The 15194-nt window shown below is 44.5% G+C and overlaps 1 protein-coding gene across 5 annotated transcripts in view; it reads left to right on the top strand.

Annotated features, from left to right (window-relative positions):
- Positions 1–15194, top strand: part of LOC135368176 (dynamin-like) — a 67251-nt gene that overhangs the window by 7962 nt on the left and 44095 nt on the right. For all 5 annotated transcript variants that reach the window (XM_064601301.1, XM_064601299.1, XM_064601300.1 and 2 more), the window contains exons 2-6: positions 3344–3417; positions 4181–4330; positions 6774–6977; positions 11365–11463; positions 12431–12734. In XM_064601301.1, coding sequence (XP_064457371.1) covers positions 3344–3417; positions 4181–4330; positions 6774–6977; positions 11365–11463; positions 12431–12734 — 831 coding nt within the window. The remainder of the gene's footprint in view (positions 1–3343; positions 3418–4180; positions 4331–6773; positions 6978–11364; positions 11464–12430; positions 12735–15194) is intronic.

The raw sequence follows: 15194 nt of genomic DNA, 5'->3' as shown, positions 1-15194 counted from the left end.
AACAAGATGGCGCATGCTCGCTCTTGGAACTCGGTGTCGATACTCTGAAGCATAGCTTATTTAGTGACTCTAGAGGGAGACACTCAACGAAGCTCAGCTTACCAGAAGACAAGCAAGGTTTATTACATCCTACCGACTGCCAGACCAACCGCTCAGCCTGAGCCCCCACGGCAAAAACAGCCCCGACAAAATGGTTCCCTCCGCTTTTATTAAGTTCACCGGAGGCCCCACCTCCAACAGAAACCGGTGGCGCACCTTGCCACCACAGGTAAACAAGATAAGCGAGATAAGTTCCACAGCGGGGTCACGTGCACGTGCTGGCGATGACGTCCCCCACGAAATGTACTAGCATGGTTTTGCGTTTTGATTGTTTCTTAGTTTATGAAAACAATTCAGACTCAAGAATTTATGTATTTCTTGCATAGTTGAATAACATACTAAACAAGAAGAAATATATGGGTATGTGTTGAAAGTGAACTGTTATTTTATTTCTTTTTCGTCAATCAAAGATATCATATTCTGCTTCAAAACACTTTCCGTAGAAGTGTTTTTTTTTTTTCCCTTAGCTTTTTCAACATTTTTTAAAGAAAGGGTTCGCAAGATTCTCAGGATCTTCCTTGGTTTCGGATTTAGAAAATTCCGGTTTCGTCTCATCTCTAGTTTTCGGCCAGTAGTAGACGACGTTCGAGAGGGTGCCACATCTCGGGGGAAAGTGGTCCATTGCCGTAGCAACAACAGTGCCCTTGAGGCAACAAGATGCTTGTTTATAGCTCACTGAAATCAACTGGCTACGCTGGCTTGACACACTAGAACTAACATAATGGGCACAATTTTTAGAGATCGAGGCATTGAGAGTGGGGAAAACAATACGCGACTTGACAGTCTTAGAGCGAGAACTAGAATGCGGTAAAAGAGGTTCATAACGGTACTGCAGCAAATGGCGAAGGCGGAGGGTTAAAAAAAACAAGAAGCAGACAAACCGCCTGCAGTCTGCTTCCTGTTTTTTTTAACTTTCCGTCTTCCTCGTTTTCGGTTGTACCATTATGGACCTGTAGCAACTCCCCCTATACAGTTCTTTGATACAGTAAAAGAGGTTTAGCTTAATCTTTGCTGTAACACCAATGAAGGCTGCTCTGATAAGAGGGTGAAACCCTTGTACGAAATGAGGGCATCAACCAAGCACTCACGTGTGACAGTGAGAAGATAAACGATTACAATGATATCAACGTATCTGCAGACAAACAATATGCCATTTGCATTACGGGACATGAAAAGATGGATTGCGTTGTCAGAAGCATTCAAGTAGATTTCTGCTAAATTGGGTGCTACTGAAGTACCAGCACAGTCTCCATTAGCTTGGAAGTATTACTCATTCTCCCAGTTGGTGACCGTGGATTTTAAGTGCGAATGAGGGTTGGTCAAAAACTTGTGTGCCTTCATGCCAGCAGTGTTTCGAAAAATAACTCAGTGTTCCTCAATCAGGTTAGAAATACACAGAGATATACTATGGCTAGAAATACGAGGTAATGCTTATAGAATAATAGACATTTGATGTTGAGCAACGACCCGCTACGATGAGCGAACTGTTGAGAAGAAACTGTATAACGGAGCCAATCAACTCATCAGAGTTCCTTAGGGCAAGCAAACTTGGAAGTAGAACCTTTTGAGAGTATGTTGTAGAAAATCCGAATGAGGCTGACACTTCAAAAGAAACTTTGCAAAAAAAAAAAAAATCAAGTCTGCATTTGTGTACAGCATTAAATATCGGTTCATTGTTCTTTACAAAGGTGTCAACAATGAGTGATTTAGATTTTTCATCGGAACCTATGAAAGGCTCGAAAATACCTTAGATTGAAAATCGGACAGGGAAGGACGACAAATTTCCTGGATTTGTCAAGCTTCAAAAGCTTCAGGTGCAGATGTTGGGGCTCACTTGCAACATGAGACACCTTGGACATGCTAGACTTTGTCTTTGCAGTATAGATACAGAGTAGGTGTGTGAGAAATGCATTTTTCACTGACAATATGAGCACCTTTCAACTAATACGGTCCTCTCAAAAGGATCAACATTGCTCGAGGCATCAGTAACAAGGGTAGCCACAAAATCAAGCGTGGTCAGTTTTATAGGAATTCAGAATTTTGGGGGTCAGTCAAAGGGTGTGTGAGGATATTGAGATAGCCACCAGTGGCAATTGCCCTGTCTGTTTCCTCTTCCCCCAGTTTTCTCAATATACAGGGTGGGGGCTCTAAAAGGTCAGTTTTTGTGCAAAATGTGATACCTCCTTGACGCACAGACTTCCTCTGCCTCAGAACAAAGAATTTATGCCAGAGAAACCCATGAGAAACCTAATCTCTAATCATCTCTAATCCCAAAATCAGTTGTTGGCTCTGACTACACCCTTAGAGGTGTAGCAAAGTGTAAAACTTTATCCTCATCAAGTGAAAGATGCCAACGTAAAAGAGCAACGCAAAGGGAACGGGGATAATCTGTTGCGTCATCTGCGATTTATGAGCATGCCCTCACTTCATGTTCACTTCAGAGAAACTTATTCCATTGCATACACGCTAAGTTTTGTTGAAGTGAGATGTTGGTTGTACAGACCGGCCTGTCTGTTACGGTAAGGAGTGCAAAATGTTGATGCCACATTTGATGAAATTATCAGTCAGTAAATCATGTTGTATGTGTTCGAAGCATGGTGACGATCACATTTTTTTGTTCAACTGCTGCTGAACACTAGTAAAACGTGCTGTACAGAAAGGCTGACATTACAACCTTAACAGTCTTAATGTAGAGATAAACTGATGTTCTGAGGCTGGAACAACATAGAGGGGACAGATACACACAAAGCCTCAAAATTGCCTAAGAAATCAACGATGAAAGATGAAAGTCACTGAAAAGGTTAGCCAGCTGTAGGGATCGAACCCACATCTTCTGGATTGCCGGTCCAGGGCTCTACCAATTGAGCTAAGCTAACACGCCTCTCCAGCGACTTTCGGGGTGCGTCATCTGAAGGGACGACAAACCAGCCACTCACTCCGTCGTATGAATGTGTGTATGAGTGAGCAAAAATGTAAGAGTGAAAGGAGGGTGAGTGAGAGTGAGTGGCTGGTTTGTCGTCCCTTCAGATGACGCACCCCGAAAGTCGCTGGAGAGGCGTGTTAGCTTAGCTCAATTGGTAGAGCCCTGGACCGGCAATCCAGAAGATGTGGGTTCGATCCCTACAGCTGGCTAACCTTTTCAGTGACTTTCATCTTTCATAGTCTTAATGTGTTCATTTGCAGTGTTGTGCCATTGTTCTTCGCTTTATGCTTTCATATACTAATGGCTGCTTCATTTTTCTAGGGACTTCCTTCCGAGAGGTTCCGGCATCGTGACTCGCCGACCGTTGGTCTTGCAACTGATCAATTCAAACACAGGTGAGGCAACACACATGTAGCTACCCGCTTGTTAAAGGGGCGGTCGCATCCGGAAACGAATCTATGAAACCGATTACCACTAAGTTTGGTCTCGGCCAACGTTCTGTTTGGGTAACTTTTTTCTCCGACGTCTTGGTCTCTGTGTTCTGATAGGTTCTTGGGGAGAGACCTCTCGTTTTATTTATTTATTTTTTTTTTCAGCGAGGGACTCCCTGCACACACTCAACATCCGGCGTGTGCTCTTCTCACGTATTTCCGCAGAATGACCGTCAAACGACGACACCATTTCGCGTGGGGCTTTTCTATACTATGGTCGGCGGTCCAGGAGAAATAAAATGATACTATATTTTCTGAATTGTCTGCAATGGATGCGACCGTTCCTTTAAAGGGGCACTAAAGTGCAAGAATATCTCCTCGTGGGATGAAAGATACAGTTACCTTGACATCAACGCAAAAAGAACTTTTCGAAAGGAAATGCTGAACCCTACTCATGACCTGTGATGCAGTCAGAAACTCCTCAAGAGAGCTAATTCACGACTACGACATGAAGCTGTTTTCATGTTCACTTCTTTGATTGTCATCAAGTTAACTAGGTTAACAGAGTTTCGAAACCCTTTTTTAAGTTAGCTTGGCCTACATAATTATTTGACGCAGACCACATTTTTGGTGGCCTATACTAGTCCCAAACAGGCAACCTCCTGAATGTTGATTGAGTTGCGTGTCTTTCGCGCACATGAAATTGTTTTTCCACTACCTGTCGCAGAGCATGGAGAGTTCCTGCATTGCCGAGGGAAGAAATTCACCGACTTTGCCGAAATCCGTAAAGAGATCGAAGATGAGACAGACCGGGTGACCGGAAGCAACAAGGGCATTTCCAACGTGCCCATTAATCTCCGCGTCTACTCCCCGCATGGTACGTAGAGTTCCGTTCCCGGTCTCCGATTGCACGTGTTTATTCCGCATGTTCGGCAGCACGTCGTACTGAAAAATTCCACTGGTCAATCTGCAGTGAAGTATCGGAAAATGCTGGAGGCAAACAAACCAGCCAACTAACTCACATTAGCAAATTAACAAATTAGCAAACAAACGTGGCAAATTGCGCACGCAAGTCGTAGAGGCGACGATGGTGTTTCGTTGGCACTCTGCCAGCACCCGTAGCTTTTGGCGAGCTGGTTTGAAAGAACTGTCGAAACACTGTGAATCTGATCGGAATTGGCCAGTGAAGCGCGACTATCCTTGACTTTGCTGACCAAGAGTGAGAGAGGCTCCGCCTCCAAGTGGCGCGCCAATAGCAGGACTGCTGCCTCTGCTCTTGCCTAATAGATGGCGCATCGGTAGGGCTCGGCTCTTGATATGTGAGCCGCTGTCGTCTGCCTCTTTCGGTACAGCTACGACCTTGAAGCCTCTGCTCTTGGTCAGCAAAGTCAAGGACAGTCTGAAGCACACATCCTCCAACACAGAGCAAAGCCATTCCGAGTCCTGCAGTGGAAGTTGCCATTAAGAGCCAGGCAATAGTTTCATAGATTTTCATACTTCGGGCAACAAAGCACTCTGCTGTCACCCTAGGATAATTCTTTCCCAAGTCTTGACAAAAGATTTCCAATGTCAGGAAGAAATCATCTCATCTTTGCACAACACTGTACATTGTGAGGCAAGACCATCATTGTTGCCGTCATCATCTTAATCTTCATCTCCGCCAAAATGCGAACTGTTCCGAAAATCGGAATGTGAGCGAGACGAGAAAGTGAATCTGCGAGGAAAGCAGGTGAAGGTTCTGACGACGGCAATGAAGGTTTTGTGACTATGATGGTTCCATTTCACAGGATACGGGGGTTTGACGGGTTTTTTGGTCACCATACGATTTTTATCTTCCCTGAGGAAAAGTTGATGTTATGCAGCACCTTATTCTAATCTTCTGCAAAGTGTCTGTGCTGACCATATCTGCAGTGTAGGAACATATGTATACATTGTGTGATCATTGGAATGGAGGAACACCTGTTAGCTACTCAGGTAATGAAAGCTGTTGCCACCTGCTCTAACCAGGAATTAACAGCTGCTACATCATTTTTAGTTTTGCTGTAGATTAATGTTGCATTATTTAGTTAGGTGCTGTTGTTAGTTTTGCTAAATTACTGTGCAAAGGTAATTGTGAGTGCCTATGAGATTATGAAATACATGGTTCCCACTGGTCCTTGAAACCGTTGGCTATTCTGGAATATAAAAATACAATTTTCAAGGCCTGGAACACTTTGTAATTTTCCGCAGTTCTTGAAAACCGTTGATTTTGTGTCTTTTTCTTATTCTCATGGGGCTGTTAGTGCAAGTTCTACTTATTCAAAGCCAGAACTATAAATTCAAAATCACAGGTGTTAGCACTGGGGTTCCGGAGCAAACTGAAAGCCTGAACTGAAAACCGAAAACAACAACAACAACAACAGCATTATTTTTGCGCAAACCGGAACTGAATGAAAGCCGAAAACAGAATTTCGCACCCCGGAGAGAAACCGAAAATATGTGAATATATGAACCAGAACCGAACCGTTTTCTTTGAACCGAAACAAAACCTGGAACGAAAAACCTTTCAGTTCGACACCATGGTTAGCACTCATTGCAATAGGAATCGGCAGCGGAAACAGAAATGTACGAAATGCATGGAGCCCTACGTTGTACAAGTCCCGACAAAAGCTTACAGAACACTCAAGCGGGCTTGTTCACCCGTTCAGAGGGGTGATGGAGTGCGCCGGCACTGACACCAATTCAAACCACCTTTCGTCCAAGCCATACGGAAACTACCGCGGTTTGTTGGTACCAGCGCGCTCTCCCACCCTTCTGAATGAGTGAACTATCCCGTTTCCGCTCGCCGACTGGGTGCCGCACCGAGGGGAAAAAATGCATCGCTCGCATGTTCCGTAAACTTTTGTCGGGACCTGTACTCGCAAACCTCCCTTTCCATCATACGATCGCTAACATTCTGGAGTCGTCACTATCGTGCGGTCCCCACATATTTTTTCGTGTGATACCTGTACTTAGTCATAAACTGTTTTATGTCCCAGGCAAGGCGATGGCTGAGCCACAAAAGGGCCTTGGAAAGACCCCAGAATTTTTGTTTCAAAATTCAGTGGGAACCATGGAAATAGTATCGCGAGTTGTAAAATAGTCCAAAATGAAGCAGTCCAAGACAGGCATTCTGGTAAAAACGTTTCAGCTACAGCTCTCCTCCTTTTCTGGTGCCGTGACAGTAACCTACTAGTTTTAGTGTACGCAATAAGGTTCGTACTGTGCATGCGAGTGCATTTATCCACTAAGGTCCCCTAACCGCTTGAATTTCCACCCCCATCTACCTCCTCCGTCCGCAGTGCTTAACCTGACCCTGGTCGACCTTCCGGGGTTGACTAAGGTCCCCGTCGGTGACCAGCCTGCGGACATTGAGAACCTGATACGTGAGATGATCCTCGGTTTCATCCGCAAGGAGAACTGTCTCATTCTGGCCGTCACGTCGGCCAACCAGGACTTGGCCACCTCGGACGCGCTGAAACTTGCCAAGGAGGTGGATCCGGAAGGTGTGTATTAATCTCACTTTTTTTTTTTCCTCTCTTTCTCTCTCTTTTCTTTGTGGTGGAGGAAGTCCTCAACTTGACACTGATCGACCTGCCTGGACTGACAAAGGTTCCCGTCGGGAGTCAGCCTCCGGACATCTCGGCCAGGCTGCGCGACTTGGTGTTGAGTTACGCCTCGCGGGAGAACACGATCTTGCTGGCCGTGACGCCGGCGACACAGGACATAGCCACCTCAGACGCGCTGCAGCTCTGTCGAGAGGTGGATCCGTCAGGTCTGCTCAGTGTGTGGCATGCAGCGCGGTGTGTACAATGCAGAGCTAACATACTAGCAGTTTGACGGTTCTTGGTCCTTCGTTCGTGGCAACACTAGCGTTCTCACACGGAAGCTGTCGGTGGACCTTTTTCACAACTGCTTGTGCGGCAACCATGATATCAGGAGCGCTGGACAAGGCTACCTCCGTATTCAGCAGGCGGCGCTGATTCACTAGGTGTAGACGGATGTGAGTGGTGATGTTTGGGGGGCGTCTTGAGAACTCACCAGAGCAACTCCAAAAAAAAAAAAACGATTTTGATGCTCTATGCTTAGAGCCTTAAACGCAGCAAAACCCGTTTTTTACCCCCTGGTTTGCATCATTGTCACGTGGAGTAAAACCTGAAAAGGAACTTGGCAAAGTTCTAATTCAGCCACCAATAAAGGTGTCTGAGAATGCTCAGCACTGTGCATTCAGTAGTCTCTTGTTCATCTGAAATGCGAGACACGTTTTTTTTGTGTGTGCTTGCTTGTTTTCCCCAGAAAATCTGTGAAAGAACGAATTTGTTACCTCTCAATAAAAAAAAAATTGACAAAGGGTGGTTTGCTGGAGAGCCGCTAGGGATGTGAGGCTTGTGTGAAACAGGTCCATTGATGCGGAGCATTAACAATCAGACTTGTCAGCATGGATACATGTACTGGTGATAATGGTAATAATAATAATAAGTGAGCACATCATCATGGAGGGCTTATGTGGTGCTTGAGACCCAAACTAGGGGACCCAAAACACAAGTGCAGTAATGCACACAGCGCCTTCTCCCCACGCACAGCTTATAGAATAGGGTTTTCGCAACATATAGTGGTGCCTTTGTGTTACTTGCTGGCATCACATATCAGCTCATGCACCATTACTACAGAACTTATCATCACTTGTAGTGCCAATACAAATGGCAACCTAGACCCACAAAAGAAAAATAAATCGAGGGATACCAAAATAATCACCTTTACTTCGTTAGTAGCAAAAGTAATTGCCAGTGTAAGGTGAAACCGTTTTTTGTTGTTAATGTCTTTGACCATTTGCTGACTACATACTCGTGTGAGTTCTTGCTGGTTGTGCAAACACCGGGTGTTTAAAAAATTGGAAAGGGGGGGGGGGGTGATTATTAACAGCGTAGAGTAGCATTGGTGACATGTATCTAAAGCTGATATAACACAGGTGTCCCTCTACGGGGTACACAGGGAAAAAATGTTAAGGGGGTGTCACCAGATATTTGGGGGTGAGGGGTGTCTGGATAAATCACTGCTGTGGGAGCGGCACAAGCCAGCGTAGAGGCACTACACTAATTTCGGAAATTATCATGGGCACCAAAAAGCACACACTGTGCAAAGAACCTACAGTAGTGGGAGCTTAAATGGGATCAGCTGAAACATACAGCGCCGTTCGTTGTGGTAATCCAGTAGCGGGAGGAAATCAGTAGGGGCATCCACATGAAAGATCATAAATGCCATGTCATGTGGAAATTAACTGTCGATGCATTTAGTTGTGAACCGGATTTTGTGTGTGTGTGTGCTAGTGCTCACTCCGAAGTACTGCATGTGTGTGCTAGAACTCTAACGACACTAAAGGATTTCCACACGAGAGGCATGCATAGCATAGTCTCACCTCACAACAGTGAAATTCAAGGTATGAGACATTTTATGTCGCGCTGGATGTTTTATGCTTTCTCCTTTTCTCTGTGTCATACCGACATTAATTATGATAAAATGACAGGTGTTGTGTGATTAGCATTCCAGGTATTACTACGGGATTGCCTTACATTCTTGTCAGTCCAACACGGCTTCACTGCTGTAGCAGGGGTAGCTGTAAACGGGGAAGGTTCTGGGGAAAATCGCTGTGGCTGTATTACAAAACCCTCTGTTTCGGTTTTGGTTTCAGTGATGCAAAACGAGTTAGAATAATTCGAAGCTAATAAAAGCAGTTTATACATGCTCAGGGATGGGCCTGTTGTCCTGGAAAGTGTTCCGATTTCTCAGCGTTTCTGGTCCCAATTTTGCCCCGATTTTAGTATTTTTGTCCCGCTAGTCCCAGCTCTGCTCATCATCATTAGAGTCTGAAGTTTTAGGGTTTTACACATTTCTTCCCCGAAGTTGCACCCCGAATTGAAAGTTGCCTCTTTAGGGTGAAACCCGATTTTTACCCGGCAAATTGCCCTCACTGGAATGTCTGTAGGAATGCTCCAACTTACTTGTTTAGCAGCAAATGCAGTTACATCACCGTTTGTATTTATTTATTTATTTATTTATTTATTTCATGATACTGCGGGCACTGCCCAAGCAGGAGGGGAATAACAAGAATATACAAAACTATCATTGTTAATCACACAACACGGAAACAGCGTCCTCAAATTGGTTAATTGTACAGTTGGCAACATCAAAAGACAACGAGTTCCATTCAGGTATCGTTTTCACGAAAAACGAGTTTTTAAAAATATTCGTACGAGCAAATAACGGCTTAAAGGAGTAAGGATGATGATGACGTGAGGAACGCGCTTGCAAGGGAAGAAGAAACGATCCTGAGTCTAATCTGATATTGCCCTTAAATATCTGAAACAAAAATTTTAAACGAGCAATTTTTCTCCTTTTCAGTAAGGTTGGAATATTTGCGTTCGACATAAGGATGGAAGGAGAGTCCCGCCTTGAGTACTTCCCGAAAATAAATCTCACTGCTTTACGTTGAACCATTTCCAATTTTGCAATATCGGATTTCGTGTGCGGATCCCACACAATGCTAGCGTATTCAAGTTTTGATCTAATTAAGGAGCTAAAAGACAACATCTTCACTTCAGACGGAGCCTGTCGTAATTTTCGCTTCAAATATCCGAGTCTCAGACCACTATCCGTATCAGACCACTACTGTTAGTTTGAGTAACTGAGCCCGATTTCTCCCCAGATTTGGCATACTGGAAGTTTTTTTTTCACCCGAATTCGCATGAATTTAGTGCACCGGTTTATTTACACGATTTTTATCCCCCGAATTTAGAAAAAAATATTTCCCGAAAGCTTCAGGCTCTAATCATCATCATTCACATCACAGATCACAAGGCAGTACTAGTCACTCTAAAGTAGTTATGCACATATCAGCAACAAAAGTGTCAACATCCACACACAACAGCTACCGCTGAAATTCGCGTTACACAATCATTACCATCCTGTAATTTTTTTGATCCCTGCTTCATCTTTTTACCTTGTTTCATCTATAGATGCTCATTGGCGACGAGTGGCCTTTACGTCTTTTGAGGTTCTCTTTTGTATTCTTCATGTTCATCTTGTGATTTCTCCTTTAGAATAAGCATTCCCGTATCTCATGAGCTGCAAAATTGCTTTGCCGTATGAGATCTTCTTGTACAAATTTAGGCTCCATGTAGGCTTGATACGATATGCGAAACTATTTCTTCTGCTGCATGTAGTACTTCCGTTATTCCTCAAGTTAATGCAAGTGAAATGCTGTTACACACACTACATTCAAGGAATAATTGGAGGTGTATTCACGCTTGAAGTACTGCGGGCACATCAAAACGTCTCGCGTACTGGACAAGAAACAGACTTCACTAGCCAGACTCTCAAGTGCTGGAGAAGCATTGGAAGCGTCTCGGAACACATTGAACAAGCTTCAGTTCCTTTTCTGTTTATTTAGTTGAGCTGAGGTTTCATAGTTTTTAATGTTTTCACGAGGCTTCATTTAGCAGTGAGCTTGGACAGGTCGGCTGCTCATTGTGGGAGTCTTGCACAGTTTTTGTCCTTTCGCGTAAGCGCAACGCTTCTGCAACCACGAAGTGACACACGTCATTTCCACTGTATATCATGTTAGTATTCCTGCGCAACTTGGGTCGCTGCTTTGGTACTCATTCATCCCATCGCCCTTACTTCTTCCTACGCTACAGCTCTCCCTTCTTGAGTTATCTCATAGCCTACATGTGTGGTGTCGAAAACAATTCCTAGGCACTGGTGCATCTAGCTCAAATAGTTCAGACTGGGAACCATTATTTAAAGCAAGAATTGCGTTGAAGCTGAAGGCATAATGCTTTGCACACGACATATTATTTTTGAATGTTAACCTCCTTGTTGTCTTCCGTCTTGCAGGGCTGCGCACCATAGGTGTGATTACGAAGCTGGATCTGATGGACGAGGGCACGGACGCTCGGGAAATCTTGGAAAATAAACTCCTACCCCTTCGACGAGGTAGGCTGTAAATGTTTGACTGAGCATGCTTGGAGCCTTGTGTCTTGCGGTTAACTCAGGTAAAGGCCTATTTGTAAACACAATTTGCGTCATTGTCACTTAGATTAGAAACTCAAAAATGCCAAAAACAAACTTGTCAAAGTGCAAATGCAGCTACCAATTCGGGCACTGGAGAGCTCTCGGTGCTGCCAGCTCAGTGCTATTGAGTGATTGGTGGCGCCAATCCAGCGCCACCTAGATACAGAGAACTGAATTGAATTGAATTTATTCAAGATATGCGAATGTAAATTACACTGTCTATGTACAAGGGATGGCCTAAAAGCAGCAAGACTGCTGCTTGACATGCTTAACACCTCCTCCCACTCCTTCGCGTGTAGATGTGTAAAGTCTGGAAGTCAGCCAGTTGCAGTAGAATGGGTTCTTGTGGCTGCCAGTGGCTGCCCACGTGGCTCATGACGGCTCGTTTCCATAGCTACGGCTCCTGAAGCACAGTCGTGATTGGCGGGCTGTTGATTGTTCTGTCATGTCATTTGAGACATCAGGCTTCCTTTCTAGGTGGTATTGGTACTAGTATTGGTAGTATTGGTACTGGTATTGGTACTATTACTTTCTAGAGCAGCTCGGCACCTCATGTTAATCTAAAAGACAAGAAGCTGTTAATAGTACTTTCCACCCTAAAATTTGCTTTTCAACGCAATATCCCCAATTTTACCCTGCGCACGGCAGTCTTCTATGATAATTGAAATCAATTGCAATTGAACAAGTGCATTGCACCACCAAGCGTGTGATGTGTCAACTTGCCTGAGTAGTTGACTATAAGCGTTCTCACTAGCCATTTGTTTCAGTAGTCCATTGAAGGCTGCCTGTGCATCCTGATTTTCAAAAAACACAAAACCTGAAAGCACGAGTCTAAGCGTGCTCAGGTTAGAAGAACGCGCCCTCCGATCACAGTGACGTTTTCCTGCAGGCTATGTCGGCGTGGTGAACCGCAGCCAAAAGGACATTGAAGGAAGGAAGGACATCAAAGCAGCCCTGGAAGCAGAGCGAAAGTTCTTCCTGAGCCACCCCTCGTATCGACACATGGCGGACCGTATGGGCACACCGTACCTGCAGAGGGTGCTCAACCAGCAGCTGACCAATCACATTCGAGACACCTTGCCCGGTCTGCGTGACAAACTGCAGAAGCAGATGCTTTCCATGGAGAAGGAAGTGGAAGAATTCAAGAACTTCCGCCCCGACGACCCCTCACGAAAGACCAAGGCTATGCTACAGTAAGTTGAAGCTTTTTCTTCCTGGGATCGTTTGCTGTACGGTACTCTCGGTTGCTTATGTAAGGCCGATAGCAATACCAAGAAGGGCGCGGGTCTAAACACGGGGCATAGTTAAGGCCTGACTTTTTAGTGTTAAACCCGTATCCGCCCGATATTTACCTCCCCGAACGAAATCTGTAAAATTCAGGTTTAACCCGAATCTACCCGAAAACATCCGGGTCGCGTGGCACACTCGTAAGCGTGCATTAAAATAAAGTTTGATAACATTGCTAAACATTAGTTCCATGTTAAGACAAATTTTTATTAAACAAAAAAAAAATCACCCGAATACACCCGAATTCCTGACGACAGAATATGCCGTAACGGGATTTAACCCGAATACACCCGAATTTCCGAATGTCACCCGAAAAATATCACCCGATATTTACCCCCCGAATTTGGCCAAAAATAAAACCCGAAAAAATCAGGCCCTAGGCATAGTTAAGGGACCGTGTTGACGCATATCTGTTGGGACAGCTGAATCTTGTTATAGATGTACCGCGAGGGGTTGACAACAACAACAACTTTATTCTGCTCTGAATGACGTCGTTCCACGCGCTGGACAGCATTTCAACCGCTGTGTCTGTCGGGTGTCTCTCCTTTGTCTCAAAGGACAAAAGCTTTCTGTTTGTGCCAGTCATCACGTTGTCTTGCATCTTACATGTCCGATGTGCAAAAAGCACGCAGGAAGCGAATCGCATGTGCCGTGGGGAGTGGGATTAAGTGGGGAGAGGGGAGGGGTACGGCAAGGGCGGAACTCTGCCTCCCCTAGTGATTCATCGGAAGGCCGAGATTAGATTAGTTAGCCCGAGAAGTAAACCAAGGTGAACCACTTCGCAATAACCGATGGACGCACAGAAAATGGGGAAGCTTAGTTTGCTGTACAAAAAATAACTCCATAGAAATAAAGTGTGGCCAACCCAATGCAAAATAAACTTCGCAATAACGGAAAATTTGTTGTAACGAAGTTCGCTATGACGACGTTTGACCATGCCGCCTTCTGAGCACTTTGATGGCAGGTGCAAAAACTAACAAAAGAAGTACATCTTAAAAATGAGCATGCAAACGAAGATGGACAAGTGCACAGAGGTTCAAGTCCATCTTCGTTTGCATGCTCGTCTTTAACGTGGACTCCAGCCAACTTGCCTGACTTTCTACGCTTGCCAGAAGAGCGGTACTGAGTGCGTATTTTACAGTGCCGACAGAAGACTTTGTTTCACTTCACAATTTGTTTTGTAATGACGTTATTTCCATGTTCCCGGCTGTGTCTTAGCCTGCCCCTATGCATGCGTGCTCTGAAAACATTGTTGAAAAGGCGGTGTTGCTCCCATCTGGCAATGCTGCGTGCAGGAAGGCCTTCACACCGGTACAGCCTTTTCTTTTGATTAGAGGTGTGTATATATACGAATTCTCGAATTCGAAACTAATATCAATCACTCGAAGTATTTGATTAATTAATTAAATATCCAATATTTTATTTTCCAAATATTCGACTATTTTCTGAATACGAACGACACCACCCCGAACGTTGGCATCACCCGATGCTTCCCTGTATGAGGTGAAGCCTGCTTTACAAAACAGCCATTGCTTCAAGATCAACACAGTCAGACCATTTTTGTTCAGCTTAAGATGATGTTAGCCAAAATTATTTATGTATGCTTCTGCCGAGGAAGGGACGGCCTCCCTCCCACGTGCACTTTAGCGGTGCTGGCGGGGGATGTTGATTTGATGTCTGGGAGGTTGCCTTTAAAAAGTTAAGGCTCTCAAATAATGATTGCAGCCCAGGAACAAAAAGGGTGTCTTACAGGTGTCCCTTACATTCAAAATTTTAGCAGCACAACTTCCACAGGCAGGAAACACACTCCAACAACGAAGATAAAGGATGTTCATTGCAAAGCTGAGGCAGGACATCAATTGGTTTATTTCACGAGTGACCCGTAGATGTCCAGAAACAGCTACACAGACTCATCTGTGTAACATGCCACTGCCTGATATCAAATTTTGAAATGGAGATAATTACCCCAGTAAGTGTAAACTCACCCGAGAAGCAGGAAACGCCGTCACGTAAAATTAAAAAGTAGGGGATTCCCGCAGGAGAATTTTTGTGGCTCTCTTGCGACAGTTAATGCCAGAGAAATTACAAGAGAACCATGGACTACGAATTGCAAACTTCTAGTGTGAAAAGCATATAATGTAAAATTTGCACGAACATTACATAATAGGTTTGCTATTCGGCTTTTCTTCCTCCGTTAGATTCGATATTCGATTCGACTTCAAATATTCAGATTCACACACCCCTACTTTTAATGCCTTAGTGGTAACTGTCTGACAGCTGTACAGTGGGAGGCTAGCCTACTTTGGCATACTGTATTTTTGGTATACGCTATGCCTGTGATGCCCAAGCCCTTTATAAGTAGAACC

The sequence above is a fragment of the Ornithodoros turicata genome, chromosome 9, assembly GCF_037126465.1.
Source record: "Ornithodoros turicata isolate Travis chromosome 9, ASM3712646v1, whole genome shotgun sequence".
In the NCBI taxonomy this organism is placed as follows: Eukaryota; Metazoa; Arthropoda; class Arachnida; order Ixodida; family Argasidae; genus Ornithodoros; species Ornithodoros turicata.
Note: the sequence above shows the minus strand (reverse complement) of the source record. Positions and strands in the feature narration are given on the sequence as shown.